General features: G+C 41.0%; 1 protein-coding gene across 5 annotated transcripts in view; it reads left to right on the forward strand.

The window, feature by feature from the left end:
- Positions 1–417: 417 nt before the first annotated feature.
- The window catches only part of LOC121911184 (reticulon-4-like), a 41,321-nt gene continuing 19,379 nt past the window's right edge, over positions 418–22,359 (forward strand). The window contains exons 1-3 of one of the 5 annotated variants that reach the window (XM_042432439.1): positions 418–1,373; positions 8,278–8,316; positions 14,296–16,612. In XM_042432439.1, coding sequence (XP_042288373.1) covers positions 824–1,373; positions 8,278–8,316; positions 14,296–16,406 — 2,700 coding nt within the window. In that variant the 5' untranslated portion in view covers positions 418–823 and the 3' untranslated portion in view covers positions 16,407–16,612. Of the gene's footprint in view, positions 1,374–8,277; positions 8,317–12,075; positions 12,130–14,295; positions 16,613–21,293; positions 21,446–22,359 lie in introns of those variants that run through there. The other 4 variants (XM_042432444.1, XM_042432440.1, XM_042432441.1 and 1 more) reach the window with 4 other exon arrangements.

Below are 22,359 nucleotides of genomic sequence, written 5' to 3' on the forward strand. Positions count from 1 at the left end.
AAGCTCATAATACTTATGTACTTTTACTGTAGTAGGATTTTTCATGCAGGACTTTTACTTGTAATGGAGTATTTTTACATTGCTGTATTGGTACTTTTACTTAAATAAAAGATCTGAATAATTCTTCCACTGCTGCTTAAATCAAATCACCTTCATTCTGTGAAATGACAACTTTTACTTTCAATATTTTAAGCACATGGTGTACTTTCACCTCAGCAGTGTGACTTCTACTTGCACTGGAGTATCTTCACATCATGACACTGCCACGTTTACAAGTACAAGTACAAGTTGTGAGTATTTATTGTACGTTAGTACTTCGTGTACTTGTGTGATATTTCTTAAAGTTGGAGGGTTGTCTGTAGAAGAGAAGCAGGAGGAGTTTAGTGTAAAAAAAAGTTAAAGTTATGTAATAACTGCCCTGCTGGAGCAGAAGTTGAGCCGAGCAGTTCAACTTTCTGCTCCTCCTAATTTTTTTGTTCGAAAGAGGAGGTGTCCTATTACACTTGACGCGCTCTGATTGGCCACAGCTCCTGACAGTAAGGGGTGAAGCCACAGGTGATTGGTCAGCGGAGTTCCCCCTCTTCTCCTTTTCAACATCGCGGTGTCCATCTGGGTCTCGGGTCCGACTCTGGTGACTGTCGTGTGGCGCACTTGTCCAACTTTATCCGGTGTGAAAAGACGCAGGCTTACCGGAGGGAGTTACCGGCGCCGCCTCAAGCTCGTCCCGGTGGACTTTTTTGTTACACGAGACGAAAAACGACCGGATCGAAAACTTTTTTTTCCACCTCAGCAGACAGTTTGGGAAAGAAAAGGCAAAAGAAAAATGGCAGACAGCGAGGAGCAGCACGTCTCTTCCAGCTCTGAAGCGCTGTTCAGCGACGTGGTGCACCACTACCAGGCCGAGCCGGAACCGGAGCAGCACCGGCCCGATAAGGACCTCTTCAGCATGGATGATATCGTGGACCTGGTTGGCGGGGCTCAGGACGCCCTGGAGCGGCACATAGCAGAGGATGAGTTCACAGAAACCCCCTATTCTCCCCCAGAAGAGCCGGTTATGTTCCAGGAGCCTGTCCGCGTAACTGAGCCGGAACCGGTGTCAGAGGTGAAGCGACCTGAACCAGAGCGTGAGGTGGAGACGATATTCCCAGACTCCACCAGTTCCTCTATTGTTCCTCCCACGCCTTTAATTTCCTTTGAGCCTGAAGTTGTCGCACCCAAAGCAGAACCAGAGAGCGCAAAGATCGTACCGGAGCCAGAACCAGCCCCGGAGAGCGACGCCCTCCCCGCTGCGGAGCCCCGGAGTGCAGCGCCATCCCCCGCAGAGGCAGCACAGCAACCTGCGGTGACGGAGGAAGCACCGGCTCCGGCATCATGTGAGTGTCTCAACCGAGAAAATCGCAATTAATGAATGTGGGAACCAAATTTTAGCATTTAAAACAGATCAATAACGAAACTATTTATCATCAGTTTGGGTGAAATTTAGTTGAATTTATATTTTTTTAACATTTTTAGCAGTTTATATTCATAAACCGGGTTAGCATCGTCCAGACGCCGACATGCGGATAAACAAGTGGGGGCGAAACGCCACCTTTTTTATCGATTTAACCAACTTAATTCACCAGTTTTTGTTAAATAATGTTGAAATGTGGTTATTTTGTGCATAATCTCAACGTTTCTGCGGTCCGGCAACGATCAGGTTAGCTGGTTAGCGGGCTACTGATGCTACCTGAGCGGATTCATCATGAAGCTGCTGTTTGACGCTTGCATGTGCTCTGAATGAGGAAAAAACAGTTTTAACCAGACATGTGTATATATATATATTTATATAGTTTAAATAAAAGAAATGTTTTCTCTCTTTTTTTGGACATATGACCGGTGAATGAGCTAGCAGGTTAGCCCTGGTTTTGCTGTGTTGTCAGGATGCGGCCCACCTGTTTTGACAAATAAACGACAGGAAGCTGCATAAAGAGAGCAATATTTCACTATTTTACACTTCAGCGACGTATTAAGAACTTGCTTCTTTTACTTCATGTCAGTCACGTATTTCTTAGACATTTTACCGGAATATATTTGATTGATTTCTGCGTTACGGATGACATTATTGTGTCAGACTGAGCAGCGCCCATCTGCTCTGTGCCCAACGGTAGTTGCTGCTGGAGTTCCATTTTCGGACACGTTTTACTTGGGATTCATTTGTTCAACCGCAAGCAACAAATAGATAAAAAAAAACAGCACTGAAAGACTGACAGGTATCCGGATTACATCATTAACTTGTAATATGAAGCTCCAGACCGAGGCAAACATGGATGGTATGAGGTTTCTCCTGCTTGGTGTCGGTTATCGGCACGCAGGTTGACTTCTGTTCTCTCAACATGAGGGTTAACATTAGGCTGAAATAAAATGAAATGTGATTCACATCAGGGAGATGAGACTATGTGAGTGAAGAAAGATGTGGTACGTCAGACAAGGAGTTGTCCGATAATGGAAGCACACGCATGTTAGCAGCAGCAGCAGCAGCAGCATGGTGAACCAAAGCTGAGATTAGTCACAACAAAGGAATCCGCTCTGCGTCCACTCCCTGTCTGCTGCCAGCATTTCCATATTAATTTTATTATCAGACTAACTTCATCGTATGAAATCAGTGTTATTTATTCTGTTTCCGGCTTCACTCATTCACCCCTCCTCCTCCTCTTCAACCTCATCTCCACCCAAACCAACACCCCAAATCCGACAACAGTTTAGCCTGAGAGGCCTGTGAGCCTCCTTGTGTCCTCTGTAATCCGTCTCTTGTCTTTCTGAGGCAGCATTTTTATGATGTTGGAGTGATGCTAGTTTCAGGTTGTGCATATTCTGAGCTGCTGCTGTTGATGCTGCTGCTGCTGCTGCTGCTGTTGTTGTTGTTGTTTATTGAGATGTAGCAGATAGCAGGTAAACAGGCCTGTCTGGCTCCTCCAGGCATGTGAAGCAGGCAGGGTGGGGCTGCTTGGCAAGGCCACTGATGGAGGTGGATAAACCATGAGCTCCAGTTAAAGCGCTGCAGTCACCAGTCTGAACAAAAGACGGATGTATTAAAAAAAAAAACATTCATGTTTCCTCCCTTTTAGAAGCATTATTACAGTCTGATTGAGCTCTCTGTTAATTTTGGTATTTATTTCCTCTTTTCCATCATCTTTCTGCTTTATCACTCGTCCCTTTTATGTTGCTTTTTTTTTGAAAGTTCTGCTCATAAACATTTGAGTTAAGCTAAATGGACCTTTTTATGAATGCTGGTGGTGGTACGCAGATTGTTTTTTTTAAGTCTGGTTATTTATATATATTTAAATATAGTTGAATATTATCCATCATTGTCTCTCTGTATCATCACGTCCTGCCCAGATGTTTTTTAGGTTAGGCTTAATTATCATATTAGGTTCATTTCTAGGACATTTCTTTGAAAGAGTGATGTCGTTTGGTAGTTTACATGAAATGTGCTCATCAGAGTTTTTAAGAAACAACCTAATATGCTAATATTTAGTGTAACACGCTGAAAACATTTTCACACAAAAAGCATTTTCATCAGTTACAGAATTAAGTCTAATTTATTAAGAGTTTTTGCAAATTAACAACAACGTATGAACCCAAATAGAATGAATCAGCACTTACCAGTTAAACCAGTCGATTAGCTTGTATAATCTGGTTTTTACTCGGCTTTTAACGGTGCTCAATGAAGTTTCCTCTTATATTTCTGCTGGTCCAGATTTGAGGTGTGTCAGCAGAGAAGCTGCGTCCTCCATGTTTTTATGGGTGTGGCACTGTGAGAGCAGCAGTCTCTCTGAAACATGTGGTTTCAGTAGCTGTGCGATACAAGCTGCAGCTAACTTGTTATGAAAGGATAAGAAGTTCGTAGTGATGAACCTACAGAGAATCATCAGAGACTCTGCAGCTCCTCTCGGCTTTACGGAGCTTTATAGTGAGTTTCAGCTCATTGTTTATCTGTCCGGCTGCCAGAACTTTACTGTTCTGGTTCACTCTCAGCGTCTCATAGGGTCGTTTTCAGAGTAAAAGCTGTAAAAAGCCGCTGTTCACTACCTGCTCAGCACCAAACTCCACCAAGCTCCTGCTGGCCACCAGTTAACGCCACTCGGAGCCTTTCACAGAGTCATCATGATGTTTAGATTCTGCAATTCATTTATGCAGAACAAACAAGCAACAATGCTTTGTTGTGGTTACTGGGTTTGCTTGTTGTGGACCGCTGTGCCACCGTGACGCCCATTCTACAAATTTTGTACATTCCAGGATTGAACGTCTTTAAATAGGCGTCGGAGATATTTGCGGAGCGACGTTGATGCAATCAGTCTCCCTAGATCTCAGCTGGGGACAGTAACGAGCTGAATTAACGAGTCAACTGAGAAGAAAACTAATCAGTCACTATTATTACATTTGATAATTTATTAATTGCTGAATTGAGAAACTGCAGCTTCTCATGTGATAGTAAATTGGTCATTTTTGGTTTATTTGAAGATGTCCACTCGGGCTTTAGGGAATTCACCATTTTTTAAAAATTGAATTGATCAAACGATTAGTTGAATAATTGAGAAAATAATCATAGTAGAACCCTGATACCTTTTAGGTAACAAACAAAATTCACATGTTTCACAAAGGATCAAAAACTGAATATCAGGTCAGAATATTTATCTATTTTTACGCTTCTTTGATGACATAGTTCCCTAAATCTACATTTTTCCAGGTCTAGTCTGTATTTTATTTGGACAAAGTTCTTGTACGACTGTTCAGACAACGTTCAACATTCAAGGGTTTTACATAAAAAAATGTGTTTCTGTTTCGCAAAGTAAAATATAATTTCAGTGTCAGCACTGAAAATCCTTTTGGCATTAGTTATGAAAATTATAAACTCATAACCAGTAGGGCTTCAACTAATAATTCTTTTTATTATTTGTTTGGTTTCGTCAATAAAATGTTAAAAAAATGTCGATCGTTGTTTCCCAAAACCCAAGATGACGTCCTCGAATGTCTTATTTGTTCACAACACAGAAAATTTAGACATTTTCTGCTTAAAAAATGACTCAAAACAATTAATTGATTATTAAAATAGTTGTCAACTAATCGACTAATTCTAATATTCAGCCTCAGAAATGAGTCGCCAGCAAGTACCGAACACTTCCTCACGTTAAAGATGCTCGTCACATATTAATTAATGATTTAATTGAAATAAAACCAGCCTCGATTCATTTAATGAGAGTCCTGCTGTGAGTTTACGTCACGCAGATTCATGTCGTCACCGTAAAAAAAGGTGTTTCAAGTGAGTTTCTGTCGCCGCCGCCGCCGTCGGTCCCGTCGGACAGCGTGTGACTGACAGGCTGGCTAATCGTCCGGCGCTCTACGATCTCTGCCGGCCTACATCTTATTTTTGGGTCACCTACATCCGTCAGCGTGTGTTTGCGAGGAGCTTGTGATGTGGTCAGGTGGATTAGATGGCGAGGGGGAGATGTCAGACGCACACACAGTCACGGAGGCTTAAAGCTGAGTGTGTGTGTGTGTGTGTGTGTTGTCCGGTGTTGTTGTTTGGTCCGTCTCCTGGTGAAGGCCGCAGATAAGTGGGGTTAGGTGCTTTAGAGTCAGACCTTCCTCTCAAAGCAGCGACACTCTCTCTCTGTTGTTTTTACCTCTGCCAACACAGCAGCTGGCTCTCAGTCCACAAGTGAGACAAACAACTAAATACGACGAGAACAACATGTTAATCTGTTTTAAATCTCACCTCTTAACGCCGCGATAAGCGCTGAGGTTTCCAGAGCTGTGAGGTGAAAGATGATACGTGTCTCCATGTTGTGCTGATTCATCCCATTCATGCTGACTTTTAGTTTTATATAAAAAAAAACCAACAAAACAGCCATTTTATCAGCCTGAGTTAACTACTGCATGATATAATTCTTCTTCTAGTGGGTTAAAAACCTCCACTGTCTCCATAATTATTAAAAATCTCATTTCTGTTGCTTCCCAGTGAGTTATTTTTAAAGCAGGTTTTAAATGTCTTGATACTCGTGTTATTTTCTGATAACTTACTCTGAGAAATATTAACATGATTTTATCCCATTAACAGAAGAAGCCAAAGTTCTCAAATTTGCAAGCAGTTTTTACGAGATAATCGTCTAAAATGAGCATAAATTTAAAAAGAATTTTAAGCTTTCAGTGTCTGAAATACTCAACACTTCTTATTTTGTGTTTTATTGCAGATTTAAACGCAGTACGACATGTTTTCCTGTTTCTATGCTACATTATTATAAAACAGTGATTTGATGGTCAGATAATGCTAACATGCTAATCACAGGATGACTGTTAGCCTCCACTAGCATGCTAACGGTCAAATCACCATGTAGTTATTTGTGATTTAGCCTGATTCATGCAGCATTTTAAAGATCAATAACGATATTCAAGAGTTTAAAAAATCTGATAATGTCAGCAGATATATGTCAGGCAGAAAAAGACTTGTGACCAATATAAGTAGTGATCGGGTTTTACAGTGTAAAATTGACTAATCAATCAACAGAAAATGAATCCCTAACTAGTTTGTTGATGGATTAATTGTTTTGAGTGAATATTTTCTGGTGTCTTTAGTTTCTCTGACAGAAAGAAACCAGAAAATATTCACTTTAAGAAGCTGGAATCAGAGAATTTTAGCATTTTTTCTTAAAACAAGACTCAAAACGATTCATCGATTACCAAAATAGTCGGCGATTCATTTTCTTGTTGATTGACTAATTGTTGCAGCTCTATTGGAGAAAATAATTGGCAGATTAATCATTTAAGTCATCTTCAATAAAATGATGGTTCAAATGGTTTTACACTAAAGTAAATTAAGTATATTTTGGGTTTTATCATGTAAGTCAGACAAAACAACACATTGAACATCACATTGTGCCAAAAGATGAATCGATTGAGAAAATCATCAGCGGATTAATTGATATTAAATATAATCATTAGTTGCAGCACTAGTTAAAAGATCAGAAACATCTCACTGGGTTTCTGTTGTTAAATATAATAAATTACATAACTGTCATGTTAAATGAACCAGCAGGGGTGGAGACGGCACCAAAATAACCTTTTGGTTGTAAAATGTTTTAACTTTGATCTCATGAGAAGTAAAATGAGGACAGATAAAAACCCAGATAAGAGTCTTCGTTACATACTCGAGTGTATTTTAAAGAGACAGGAGGCAGCGAGGCCTTCGACAGGAATCGTACATTGAGTTCTTTTATTTTTACAAGGTGGCAGCAGGTGAGTGGTTGGCCTGAAGCCATATATCAGTGTCAAGCTGTGAAGCGTTCCTTTAGGTCATTTATAGGTTGTTGAGGAGGAGACAAATACCTCAGCGGGTCGTATGTACGGGTTACAGGTTTGATTCCCGCCAGAGGACGAAGGCGCCGTTTTGTTTAAAAAGGCTGAAAAAGAACAACTCGTGTACAGCAGCTCGGTTCTTCATGAACAGGCAGGTGGATACATGAGCAGTAAGAATCTGGTTTAAATGAGGCAGACAAGATTGAACTGAGCAATTATCTTTATCATCTATTAATCTGCTGTTTTACTTCCTTGATTAATCGTTTTGTCTATAAAATGTCAGAAGAAAAATACCTTTTTTATAATTTCATGGTGACGTCTTCAAATGTCAACAGTCCAAAATACAAAGATATTCAATTTACTGTCAGGTAGAAAAAAAAAAGACATTTGAGGACGTCATCTTGGACCTTAGGAAACACTGATCAACACTTTTCACCATTTTCTGACATTTTAGGGACCAAACAACTAATCGATTAACTGAGAAAATAATCAACAGATTAATCGATAATGAAAATAACGGTTAGTTGCAGCTCTACTGTCATGTGCGACAAAGAAAAGCATTAAATCGACACTTTTTGAAAAGCTGCAGCCAGCAAACGTTTGGTATTTTTGCTTAAAAAATGGGTTACTGGTAACAAAAGGCCAAAGAAAATGTATAAAAGTTTCATCATCAAAGGATAATGAACATGTTCTCTTCTTTGGTGTTTGTACCAGTCAGAAACACATGAAACATCTGAATACCAGCAGTAACCGTTCATGTTCACCTCTGTAACTGTGGACGAAGGTTTACAGCCTGTCCTGTTTAGACTAAACCTAAAAACTCAAAGTTGACATGACACGATTACTGTTAACTTGGATTAATGATGGCATTGAATGGATATTAGGATCCTGTTGGTTCTCTTTTAAATCTTTGTCTGAGAATGTGTGTCATTGGTTCAATCCTAGGTCTTCTTCATCGCTGGAGCCTAAACCTAGACAGCAGAGGTAACCAAACGAACCGGCCTGAGCTGAAGAATCATTTTTGCTTTAATCATACTCAGATTATCAGATATGACAATAAATATGGTAATCACACTAATAAAATACACCTCTATTTGTGATTTATTGTAGATTTTTTATCTCCAGCTTGACTGTGATTGTTAAAGCTTGGACTGATTCTTTACCTCCTTCCATGTGAAACCTGTGTTTGATAATATGATTGGAACTGAAGAAGAAGAAGCCGACCGCATGTCGTAACTTATTATGTTTTAAAGGTGAACTCCACCTATTTTCTACCTCAGTATGTGTTTCCAGGTGTTCTCTGTATAAAAAGTAGTATAAATAAAGCTTTTTGTGTGTCCAGCGGGGGCTGATGATGTCACTGATGATGTCACTTGAGTCAGCATCGGTTGGAGTTGGACAGAAGTAGAGCTGCAACGATTATATTGATCACCAACTATTTTGATAATCAACAAATCTTTTTTTTTTTAAAGATCAAAAAGCTGAAATTCTCTGAATGAAGACGTTTGATGACGTCATCTTGGACTCTGAGAAACACTGATCAACATTTTTCACCATTTGTTTTAACTAATCAGTTAATTCCCAATCCCAATCTCTGTCAGAACTGTCGGCCACAGAGTTGCATTGTGGGTAATGTAGGCACTAGGTTTTCACAAGGAAGAAGGAGAATAAAAAAAGGTGATATCTCTGGTTCTGCTGCACCGATGTTCATCCTTCTTATTAAAAACCGTCCATCATGAGTCTGATGTTATAGGAGTGTAATGATAAATCAGTTGTATCTGAGTCTCATAACGCAGCCTTCTCTCTACCTTCAGAGATCCGGTGCCTTGCTGAAGAGCACTTCTCTTTTTCTACTCGTCTCTTCTTCCTGTCTGTATTGCCATGACATGTAATGACTTCGGGGATTAAGTCTTCAGACTTCAGCCTCAGAGAAGGTTGAATACTTTGGGACTTTTTGAAGAAGAGGAGATCATTTATTAACCTGTTGCAAAGCCAGTCCATAATTTAGCTTCACTGATTGACGTCATGATGAATCAGCTTGAGGAAAATGTCATTTAAACTGTACAGTAGATAATTATCCTGTTACATCAACGTTAATCTTTGCTCATTTTCATACTAACTATTGCAAAAATGCATCATAATCCACCAAAATGAGTTTGCTAATAGGTTTGAGGGAAGATATACGCCACACAGACAGTCATAACTTGTTTTAAGCTGTTGTTGTGACCTGCCAGTTTGGACTACTTGATTTTTTTTTTTTTTTTTTAATGTCCTGCAGCCTCATGAAGTTGTTTGTTAGTGTAATGGAATTAAGTTGATTTGGTAAAAGAACCAGAAATAACAAGGATTCCTGTGTTCAGCATGCCGTACTTTATTTATTTCAGTTTAATTCGTCTTTATAAGCCAGTTTTTATTTTTTTTTTTGTGGTTGAACGTTGTGACTTGCACAGTAGCTCAGAAGTTTCCTCTCTTGGGCAACATCTATGATCAAATCACTGAAGTCATGTTGACATGACAGAATGTGCTGTACTTATGTTAGCTGTGTAACCGGTGAAGCTTTGAATATATTTCTGGTACAACACTGTCTGTTCCCTGTGAGCTGCCTCTGTGTGCTTTCAGCCCTTTTTATCTTTCTTCACAGCACACTGACATGTCTGTTATGTCATGCTATGATTGCTTCTTCTCAGACCTGTTCTGTCCTCTCCTCTCTGGCGAATGAAATCTTTAAACAGGTTTTACGTACCTGAGAGAACATGTTGAGTAATTCAGTCATTATGAACGTGTCAAGCTCTTTAAGGAGTGTTGAAGTTTGATACCCTGCTTTAGTTCTCTGATACCTGGCTAGCCAGTTTTTCTGGGGAACATTATTTTAAAACTGGGTGAAGAAAACTGCAGGCACCCATGTGTCTGTCTTTGGTTTTCCATAACTAGACTGATGTAAGGCTCAGAAGCTGTAATTAAAACGTCGTCCCAGCTGGGAGATAAACCGTTAAATAAAACACAGCTTCGGGTCGACACATTTATCACGTCACTTGAGGTTTAGAGACGTGATTTCCACATTAGTTAGTGAAACTTTGTTAAGGAAATCCCTTTTGCAAGAGAGATCTGAGAACAGATTTCTAGAGCTGCACAATATATTTCATTATTGATTAATCTGGTGGTTATTTCCTTGATTAAACGATTAATTATTTTGGCTGTAAAATGTTAGAAAATACTAAAAAAATAACCATTTTAAGTTTCTCAGTCAAAGATTATAACTTCAGATGTCTTATTTTATCTGACCAACAGTCCAGAACTGAAAGATATTCAGTTTACTACCATGTTCAACCAAAAGAGCATTAAATAATCACATTTGAGAAGCAGAAACCAGCAAATATTTTGCATTTCTGCTTAAAAAATGACTGAAACAATTGATCAATTATCAAAATAGTTGCGGATTAATTTTCTGCTAACTAATTACATCTACAAAAGATCACAATACGACATTCACACAGAACAACCATCACACACAATCACAAATATTTTTAATAAATATCAGTTAGTAAAACTTCATTCGTTCCAGTTGTGAGATGTTAATGGAAACCAGTCTGTCCCAGTTCAAAGTTTTGTGCCAACGTCTCCTGAATCGAATGGCGCTGTGGTAGAAAGCGTCCAGAGGTTTAAGGGTGGCGGCGGCGGCGGCAGCATGAGCATACAGGATATCTCCATAATCCAATGTGGAAAGTATTTTAGATTGAATAAACAAGCTCTGTTCAGCTAAAAGAATCCAATTTGAATGTTTTGTTTTTGAGCGAGATGTTCAACATGAGTTTTGTGGGACAATCTGCTGTCTAACCAAAGTCTTGAGTTTTTATAGTGCTGCACGATGTCAGTTAGTTTTCCATTTAGAGCGTGGATAGTCGTGCTCCTGTGAAATACAAACATTTAGCCTTTTTGGAGTCTAGAAGAAGCTTTAAATCAGAGAGGTCTGGAGGTTGTTTGCAGTATACAAGATGGTTTCATCGACGTAAAAATGGACATCACAGCGCTGAGCTGGAAAATTAATATTATTTATATACAGAGCAAATGTCAGGGGGCCTAATATTGATCCTTGAGCGACACCTTTATCAACCGTTTGGGGATTTTAAGCCATTAGCAACAGTTTGAACTCTATGGAACTGTTGATGATTTGAACAGCTGTAAGCAGAGACATTATTGCCTTTAAGGAAGCCACGTAGTTGTGAGTTGACCAGTGAGTCAAGAATTTTAGAAAGACCGGATATAGGCCGATAGTTGACAAGTGAGTAATCAACAAAAAACTAATTGGCAAGTATTTTGATAATCGATTAATTGTCTTGGTAATTCTTTAAAGCAAAAATGCCAAAAATGTTTAATCTTTTTCAAATTCGATGAGTTAATACTTTGTCATATATGGTAGTAAACTGAATATTTGGGGGTTTTGGACTGTTGATCAGACAAAACAAGACATCTGAAGAAGGCATTTTTCACTTTTTTTCTAACAATTGTAGACAAAACAATCAATCGAGAAAATACTCAGCAGATAACGATAGCGAAAATAATTGTTATTTGCAGCTCTGGTCTCCACTGTCGACTTTGGAAAAGTGTCACCTCATTATACTTTGGAAATCACAAACTCCATTAATTTGTAATGGAGAATAATACCTATCACTTCCCTGGTCTTTCTCTTCTTCTTAAACACTGACTGATTTCACTCTTTGCTGCTTTCTCTTGTTTCTTCCACAGATGTACCTTCTCCTTCTAAAGCTCAGCCTCATCCTCTGATGCAATTCCCTACAGGCAAGTTCTCTCTGCTCGCTGCGTTTCCCTGCCTCCTTCCTTTTATTTTCTCTCTCCACTTCTTTAGTTCCCTCCCTCGTTTGTCATTCAGCCACTTAGTTTAAGTGGCAAAAACAACCCTTTGCATGTAAGAAGTAGATGTGTGTCGTGTAGCCTTTACTGTACGTAAGATGCTTGTTTTAATTTGTACATTAGACACTAGTTTTGATGTTTGACATTGCTTGTGTTTGTGTTGCATTGTGACTCACATGAGAATGTTGTTGTAGACTAGACTGTCATGACCTTAAACAAGTAGTTTGTGGAGGAATAATGATTCTCCTCAGTGATTGACGGACCTGAAACAATATTGGTGTTTGTAGAATTTATTATACTTGACAATATTTTTGAAACAGTTCTTTGAGAGGAATCATTATCTACCGTCACTTAACAGATTGTGTTTGAAATTAACACTGGGCATGGTTTATTGGCGCCAGACCTGGGGAAAAAAAATTCTAATACCACCATGCATCTGACCAGGATGGTATACTGACCACCAACCAAATGCTGGCAAATCTTGACTGTGGCAAGTAGTAGCTTCCCCAAGCACTTCGGCAGGTAACCAGCCATTTGTTGTAGTTCAGAATGAATTCACAGCCTTAGCTGTCCATTACAACAGTGACCCAATGCCAAATGAGTTTCCTTCCCTATTTTAGGTGTGCGTGATTTGCCTTTTCAAACTCTTAAAAAAAAAATCATATTTTTACAGCCTGAGTGATATTTTGTAATTTCAGCTATTATTGCAGTTGATTATTACATTATATTTTTGCAAAACGTGATTGCTGAGAACTGAAGATGGGGCAACAAGTAGGGCAAGCAGCACCTGGACGTCACTGGTGATATTTTTGGAAGAAAAAAACATTACAATTTTTACCACTCCCTTAATCATAAACATCCATTAGATTTTGCAGAGCTACTTCAGGGCTTTCCACAGTATTTCACAGTAGAGTTGGGCCAAGACCAGCTCCACTAACATCCTTAAAGTTAATACAATAATAGTACAACACTCCAATACAGTTGATAGTTAAGCATTCTGGGTGGTTAACTTTTTGAGTTTCACCTTCAATTTAATAGTTTAGGTAATGTGATTAATTGAATGATCGTTTGACCAGTAAATGTTGCTGCTCTACTGGGCTCTGTTTGAGCAATGTCGTAATATCCCCACATTTCCAAATCTCAGCATTAACTTAGTGTCATAGTAAAATGTTAGCATAACTGACAGAAATACCAAATAGCCAGAACTACGAACGCCTTTTTAAAGAGTAACTCCACTCTAGAGCAGTTCTCAGTCCTGCTTTTGGGGTTCTTTTTTTAAAGGGTAAAAACTCCAGCACCATTTGTTGTATTGAGAACAAATATATTGTCAGACTGATGTGTTTTGGTTTGCGGCCTTCATCAAGTTTAAGACTTGACTCTGATGAAGGCCACAAGCCAAAATGCATCAGTCTGACCATAAAGTTGTACTTAATACTACAAATGTTGCTGAATTTTTTTATTCTTAAAGACCGCCTTCCCTTCTCCATGCCCCTGCAAGTAGGTGAAGTTTTACCTGAAAGCACCCTTGACGTCCTCTCCTGATGACCCCCGGCTCTGCTTACTTTCCATCTCTTCCCGCTCTACTCTACATCTAGGCCTAACTAGCTAAATTAGGTGTGTTCACCCACTCTTGATTGGTTGAACCCATGTAATTTAGTTGTTATGGCTCCCCAGGAGCAGGACTGCTGTAGTGATTTGTGAACTGTGTAGTGCACAGGGTTTGTAGTATGTTGTCGCCACTAGTCGATAGTGCTTTTAATAAACAGTGCAAATATTAGACTCAGTATTTGTTTAAAATTTTAAAAAGTATGTTTTTCTTATCGGGTGGCCCCTTTGTCAGGCAGATGGCTATGTCATTATATTATCAGCTTGCTGGCTTTTTATACAAAACTAGTTAGTCATTTACCAAACTGTGTGTGAACTGTCTACCAGCCACAGCCAACCTTTTAGCAGCACTTGTCTGGTCTTTATCTCCTACCTTCTTCAAAATGTTTTCAGTAACGGTTCTACCCAGGTATGGTGGGCACTGTAAGGAATGGAGTATGTCTTTGATATGTGCTGTATTGCATTCTTCCTCCTCCCTTTCTACTCAAGCATTTGGGCAGAAGGGTGATTCCCCTGCTCCCATCTCTCCTCTCTCCCCTCTTCACTCCCCCGACTCTCTGGAGGAGCTCTCTCTGACCGAGAGTCCCAACCAGCCCCCTTCTTCAGGATCTGCTGGACCCCTGGGCTCCTTCTCTACTGAACCCCCCACTACTCACTCCAAGGACATGCCTTGGGAGGGTGAAGAGGGTGACTCTGGACCAGGCCGTAGTAAGAATAAGGAGGATCTTCTAGATCCATTAGCTGGTCCTTACCTGAGTTTAGGGAAAGACCCAGGGCCTCATAATCCGTGTGAAGACAGCGGAGTTTCCTTTTCACCTGAGGAGAAGCTGGTTAGCTCAGACAGGTCCTCCACTGGCCCCTCCCCTGTGACCCCCCAGATGATGGTCCCTGAGTCTCACCTTGCCTCCTCTAACCCAACAGAGCACTGGGATTCAACATTCCTATCATCTCAAGACAACTCCAAGGTCTCCATGGATTCCTTCTCCAAGGACACAGCCCCCATTAGCTCCTCCAGGTACGAGCCAGACCTGCACGGCAACCAGTCTGATGAAGATGATGACTTGATGTACGAGGTGAAGAAGAATAGTAACCCATTTGAGGGTTATTCCCCACTGGCGGACAGCGGCTACTCCCATTTTGGAGACTCCAAGTCCGACAGCAGTGCCACTAAAATGTCTGAGAGTCCAACTCCGGATCTGGTCCAATACGGGCAGTCTGGAGAATCCCAGGACAGTCCTCCATCTTTCTTAGATGACGAGAAAACATTTGAGACAGGCAAGATGGCCACTGACACGCTTATGCAGTCAGTGAGTCAATTCTCATCTGGTCTTAAAGACGATGATGAAGAGGAAGAGGAGGATTCTGCTCTGCCGCCATCACTTCCAGACATCCTGAAGTCTTCCCCGCTCAACCCTGAGAAAATCGACTCTGGCTCATCTGAGGGAAGCCCGGAGGAGCAGAGCCCCATTCTTGAGCGGAGGATGATGGAGTCGCCCAACCCTCCAATTAATCTGTCGGCTAACAACCCGTTTGCTTTTGATGCTAAAGTGTCCCTGCTGAAGGAGATGGCCGAGGAGATGGAGGTGAAAGCGTCCGACAAAGGAAAAGTTGAAGATGACAAAAGCTTTGGTGCATTTGATCTTGTCAAAGAGGCAGAAGAAACCACTCCAACTAAGGTCAAAGAAGAGGAACCTGTCAAGATCGAGCAGAAAGATTGGTTTTCAAGCCACGATTCTCCCAAAATGACCGAAAAGTTTGAGCCACTTGACTTCCAGAGCAAAAAGACCCCCGCTGAGGATTCAGATTCTGAGTCACCAACAGCAGACTCACTGTCTCCAGTCCTGGAAGCTATGGCTAAGAACCCTGCCAGCTTCCAGGTGGAAACAGAGAAGACCGACCTGAAGATGGAGGTGGAGGAGCCAGAGGTGGCTGAGGAGATCTCCGAGCATGAAGTCTCATCTGAGGAGTTCGAGTTCATTGAGAGACCTCCCAGGGGTGTTATCGATGAGTTTCTCGAGGCTCTTGATACCTCCAAGTTTGCCTCCTCCAAGGTCCCAGAGCTCTCCATGGATGATGATCTAAGCTTCGAGCAGAAGGATGTGGCTCCAGTTTCTCCCACAAAAGTCTCCCCACCCCCTGAAGTTGAAGAAGAAGCTGCAAGTCAGAGCTCCTACCGCCTCCTCACCCAGGCCTCCCCTCAGAAGAGCAAGGCAGAGCTGGAGAAGCTCGACATTCAACAGCCCCCACCCCAAGTATCCCCGCTCGTCCATTCCCCTGTCCGCAAACCAGAAGAGGCGGTCGCTAAGAAGAGTGTGGAGGGTGGAAAAGTGTTTAAGATGCCAAACGTGAACATAAAAGCAGGTAAAATAAAACAGTCCCGGCATGGAAAACCATCCCCCTACATCCTCCTCAGTTTTCACTGGCACTTCCATGTTCATCGGCATAATTTTCATCATCACTCTTTCGTTCTCCTCAGTTATTTTCTCCCAACCAACCAACCAGCAGCCAGTATTTACTTTAGATCCCACCCATCACTTTCTCCCTTGGTGTCACCTTTCCTTTCTTGCATCAACCCTTATTTTTTTTTGCATTTTCTTTGAAAATTAACCCTTGCATTTTGTGACGTCTTTTTTTAATTTGTGTGGTTCAACTTTTGCTTTTTGCTGCATTTTGTGCATTTTTGTCTCATGAGAATAACACATCCCTTCTATGTAACTAAGCCTTCATTTTTTTTAAGTTCTTAAGATGCGGTAAGTAAAATGTATTAGGCTTGATTTTTATTTCAGTTCTGGTGAAAACATGAAACATTTTTATTGCCCATTTCATAAAAAGTACAAATACCGTTCAAGATATTAGATGCACAATGAGCTGGAATGAGAAGTCATAGGATACAGACTTGCGTTTAAGTCGTTAAGGCGTTTTTGTTTGCTGACGGAGCGTTTTTGCTCTGTGGAATTAAATTACCTTGCTGTCAGTTTAGCTTCTCTCTTCTCTGGAAATAACTCAGGATGCCAATCTGAAACCCAAGACCACCTTATAGACCCCAACACCCACCCACATATATATATAAAATATATATATATACATACAGAGCTACCAGCCACACCCTGTGGCTCCTGGTTTGATTTATGGTATTCAATCTCATTTTAATGGTACACAAAATTCACTGTTCAGTATGTACCTCAGTTTTGGGCTCATGATTCGGTACGTTATCAGTACAGCAGGAAAAAAAAGAAAGATAGAAAATAACAATTTGGTCCTTTCATTTTAAAAATGTTAACATACAACAATGGCGTATCGGGCGTAACTATTAGTGAAACACTTTAGTTGTGTGGAAAAAGTAAACCAGATTTCTGTTCACCTGCTGACAGCTAATTTGTGGTCGTTCGGAGTCGGTTCTTACGACGTGCTGTCTGACCACGTTGGTCGTTCTGAACGGTTTCACTCAGGTGGAGTGAATAGCTGACCGTCACAGAGAGGGGAGGGGGAGACCTGATATCGTTTAAATACAAGGAAGACAGCACATATTTTAATAATAGTGTTGCACTCTGTCGGTGTCATGGGAGGGTCGTCCAGCTCGGGTCTCTCGTTTGTCAGCTTGTTAACTATTATGACAGTAATTGTTTAGGTCACAGAGTATACCGAACAGGAAAGTCGCTTACTGAAGCAAACATCCCGTACCGAACGCTTCAGGACGAATACACGTACCGTTACTCCTCTATTAAACACTGAGGGGCTGCTGCTGTGAGATCCATAGTGGTGATCACAGTTTCTTCACAGTTTACTGATGTTGTTCCAGGATTGCCCACAACATATAAACACAAAATAATTAGGCCAAATAAATATAAACATAAATATAGACATACAACTTAATATGGCTCCTACAAGGCCGTTGAACCAAAATGTATTTAAAAATGTTCATTTTAATTGGGTTTTATATAAGAAATTGACAGATTAAGGTTTCCTGGAATACACTGGTCCAAGCGTGACATTTTGTGTTGAAGTGGTGCAGTAAATGCTGTTTAAAGACATTAAATAATTAATTGAAAAAAGATTTAGTGATAATGAAAATAAATCCCTGAGGAAGATTCGGGTGCAGTAAATACATTTGAATTTATCTTGTCAACTTTTTAATTTTTAGTACTTTAAAAAAAGCAGTGTGCCTTGAACTTTTTGGGGGGATTCCCTCTCTTGTGGACGTAAGTTATGATAATGAAAAAGTGACAGAAATAATCCTATTGATAACCTTAATGAGGCTGCTATCACGTCCTCTAATATCAGGGCAGCTTTCTGCACTAAATCGCACAAGCGATGATGATAAAGAATCGAGTGTTTCAACGTGAGGAAAAAAAAACCCCTCTCCAGATCTGTAAAACCTAGTGTTTGTGGTACGTCTTTATCGTACCCTGAGGTAATTATCTGAGCATAAAACTGCAACTGTAACGTTATTTCAGTGAAGTAAGTGGCTGTTTGATAATTTATCAGACAGATGCAGAGCTGCCTCCTGCAGGGCTTTTAGAAAGTGATGAATCGCCCCCGAGGCTCTGCTGTCTCTCTGAAGACAACACAGCTTAGTCTTCATTTTAATAGATGACTCAGTTTTATTTAAACTGATATTGATCCGTTAACACACACACACACACACACACACACACATAGTGTTACATACATTCAGAGCAGACAGCCACTGTGTAACTAGAGCAGCAGGACTTTGCTCTTTGGGACAAGCTGCTGAGGCTTTAACTGTGTGTGTGTGTTGGAGGGATCTCCTGTTAATTAAAGCCTCCTCCTCCTCCCTGCATTGCGACACTGGCAAGTCCACAAAGGGTTCTCCGACCCAGAAACCACTCAGCAAACATTCTTCGTTATACAACTTGAGGTGCAGCGCTGGGATGTGAACACACAGCGGCTGCACCTTCAGTCTGGGAGGAGACTCGGCGGGCGGGATCAGTTTTATCTAAGAGAGAGATTTTCTTATTGTCAACAAATCTCATGGGCCGAGTCAAACCAACAGTGATCTGCTCGCTCGTAGCTCGTTGAGCGAGTATTCTGGCCTCTTAACGCTGCGTGACGTCTGGTGAAAATGAGATGAGAGGTTGCAAACTTAATTTCATTCTGTGGTTTGTTAGAAAATTAGCCGTTTGACTGATGCGGCGGGGGAGGATTTCATAGAAAATTAGCTCATCAGAAATTTGATAATTCTATTTTCAAATGTTATTTCATTAACACAGTTTGATAATTTCACAAGACGAGCAGCTGGAGATGAAGTCATGCAGCTTCTGCTTTAATGACTCTGTTATGATGAAGAGAGGAAACGCAGTCGATGAAATTCATCCAGTTATATGTAAAAGATTCAGATTTTAAAGCCATAGTTGTCGTCTACTGGTTTATCTAGATAACGTCTCGGGTGTGTGTGTCATTCCCACACTAGATTACATCAGCAGTGTACTCACGCTGTAGAGATCAAGGTGAAAGGTCACTGTGACAAACTTTGCACTTTCCTTTTTACATAATTACCTCTTTCGACACTGAAATCACGTTATTTTAGCCTTCGGTTTCGTAAACTGAGGCATCAGATGATAAGAGAGCCAGTAGGTCATCACAGGAGGAAACTGATATCAGGACGGTGGTCGCTGTGGTCAGACCAAACCTGACAGGTCACCAGACATACATACATGTATGAATTCAGACGTCTCTGTGTGTAGACCTCAGAGTCCAAAGTCGTCGTCCTCCTTCTCTGAGTCATAACTCAAATCTGAACATATACTGATAGCATTCAGCGTGACTTACACTTCCTGAGGATATCGTTACCTCTAATAACCATAAATCCACTCTGCTGAGAACATGAGTACATCCTGCTAACAGCTGATTCACATGACTTTTAATGAAGACTGTTTGACAAAATGTAAACACATATCAGCTAATAATGGAGCTGAAGGAGAACAGCAGCCGACTGTGTCAAAGAGAGAATCAATCCAATAACACACCTAACAAGAGGGATCACAGAAAATACTGTTATTGTGCCCTCTAGTGGGAGAACTGGGTGACTACCGCTCTGCTCATGTAAAAGCATCTGAGGATGGATTTCTGTCTGCTAGATTCTGTTTGGTGTCAAACTGGTTTTTTCTTCACTTCAAATAAACACCCAGTAATCATTAGCAGCAGCTCAATAATCTGCTTCTCTGGCAGAAAATCAAGCATTAACTGGTGTTTGTTATTCCTAAACCACCTTATTCGCAACAGCAACGGCGCCTGGAAGGTTTAAACCACTTTAGCAGATTATTGAGGCAGAATTCATTTCAAATCTTTCAATATTTTTGTGCCAATATCTTCATTTCAGTGCTGACACAAAACAAAAACGTTCATGAAGAAATATATTTTCTACAAAACCCTGTTTTCCTTTGATAAAAGAAGTCAAAGTTCTCAAATGTTAAATGTTCAAACATTGTGAACAAGAACGTGCAAAAACTAATGAATGTAAATTTAAATCAAAGAAGACCATGACTTGCTGTTTTTTTTTTGTTTTTGGGAAAGTTTGTTGGACGTTTGAAGCTTCACCTTGGATTCACTTTCATAATCTAATATTTTATAGAATAAACAATGAAATTATTGTCCTGATTTGGACCATTTGATGCCAGCTACTCAAAACTACATTGTTTTTTTAGCCTACAAATTAAAAAATATGCTGAATCAGCTGTTAGCAGCTAATTTTTTTTTCCTTCTGATTTCCGAGCAGATTGATGGATGTTTAATCGTGATGGACATTAGACATAATGATATCCTCGGGAAGTTTAAGTCACATTGAGTCTAAAAATACGTGTCTGTGTGTTTTAGATGTGTCTGAGTTACGACCTTGAGGAGGAATGTTGACATTAATTGCAGAGATCAGGCTCTAAAGGGTTTAAAATGAGCTGTATGTGTAGTTCAGTGGTGAATTTTTGGAAGCGGCCTGTCGTGCTTTATATATTTGTCAGGTTTATGTTTCCAGAGAGATCTGTAGTTGTTGTTTAGTTGTTGTATTACACTGAGCCTGGAAGCATCAACTGAATTAATCAGTTTTAAACAGACAGACAGAAATCATTCATCTGCTCCGTGTCACTGCTGTGTCAGCAGATCTGAGAAAGCTGGTGGTGGGGGAGGAGGAGGAGGAGGATGACGAAGGGAAAGGAAAAGGAGGGTTGAAGTTGGAAGGAGAAAGGAGGGGAAAGTGTAAGATCAGTTTGGGAGGGGGAGGGGGGGGGGGGAGAGGGGGAGCTTGCCAGGAGGGGGGAGGGAGGGAGGGAGGGAGGGAGGGAGGGGGGGAGGCGGAGACGTTTATAGTTGCTGCGTCAGAGCGCTAGCAGCAGACAGTCAGCTGACGGTTGATTCGCTCTCTGCAGTCGTCTCCTCCAGAGGAAGCCTCGCTCAGGTTCTCCCCTCCCTCCCTCTTCTTCTTCTTCTTCTTCTTCTTCCTCCTCTTCCTCTTCCTCCTCCTGCAGCCGAACACACACACACACACACCACACACACACACACACACTTACTGCCTCTGCTGGTCCCTCTCTTCCTGGAATGTGTGTTTGCTGATCGGACAGCATGGAGAACAACTCTGTGGACACAAAGGAGCGCGAGGCTGCCGCAAAGCACTGGAAAGAACAGGGTACACCTCCAGCTTTTACCTTTTCTGTGTGTTTCTTTTGGGCTGGTTTAGACGTTTCCTCCGCTGTGAGGTGAGCAGGACGCTGACACCGCTAGCAGGGTGTTCGCTGCTGCAAGGTGCTTTAAGGAGAAACATCCTGCAAAATGCTTTTTTTTTTTTTTAAATTTAAAATGACTTCTTATGCAGTCATGATGTGTATGTTTTGTCCGCTGAAATGCATGTTTTAGGTTGTTTCTCATCATATGTGGATTGATTGTTAATACACATTGCAGCACTTTCAGTCCCTCTGCTGGCTCCGTCGATTCAAACGCAGCTTGGAAACTTTCAGACGTGAGATTTAAAAAATATATATATATATACAAGACATGTATGAATATTGAAAATCAAGGTTTAAGATGTGAACTTTTTCATGTAAGAGCTATCTTAGACTTTCTGATTGTGACTACCTCGACAGATACCGAGAGGCTCTGACAACCGAGACGCATGATTGCAGAATTTTTCCGTTAAGGTCTCGTCCTTGGGCAACTGCAGCGGCTCCGGGCCATTTTCTGGCAGAGACGGGGGGGGACCTTTGGACAGTCAGCCAGCCAGTCAGCCAGTGTGACCAAAGGTAGACAGCAGAGAGGAAGAAGTGGAGGGAGGAGGAGGAGGAGGAGGAGGAGGGGATGTGTGAGCCGAGTGACGTTAGCTGGCAGTTTAATGATTGGCTAGCGTGGCGGGGGATATGCTAATGAGCTGGAGGAGAGTCAGAGAGCGGAGCTGTGAGGTTTCTGCACAGGTAACGGTGATAAACAAACCGACATGTTCAGTGTTTTTCTAGAGTGAAACACAGATTATGTTCCTGCCACATGTGTCGTAGAGTCAGACTGCTGGAACCGAATATTACCTGTTCACTCAGTTTACACATGTTGATC

Source organism: Thunnus maccoyii, chromosome 14 (assembly GCF_910596095.1).
Source record: "Thunnus maccoyii chromosome 14, fThuMac1.1, whole genome shotgun sequence".
Classification (NCBI taxonomy): domain Eukaryota; kingdom Metazoa; phylum Chordata; class Actinopteri; order Scombriformes; family Scombridae; genus Thunnus; species Thunnus maccoyii.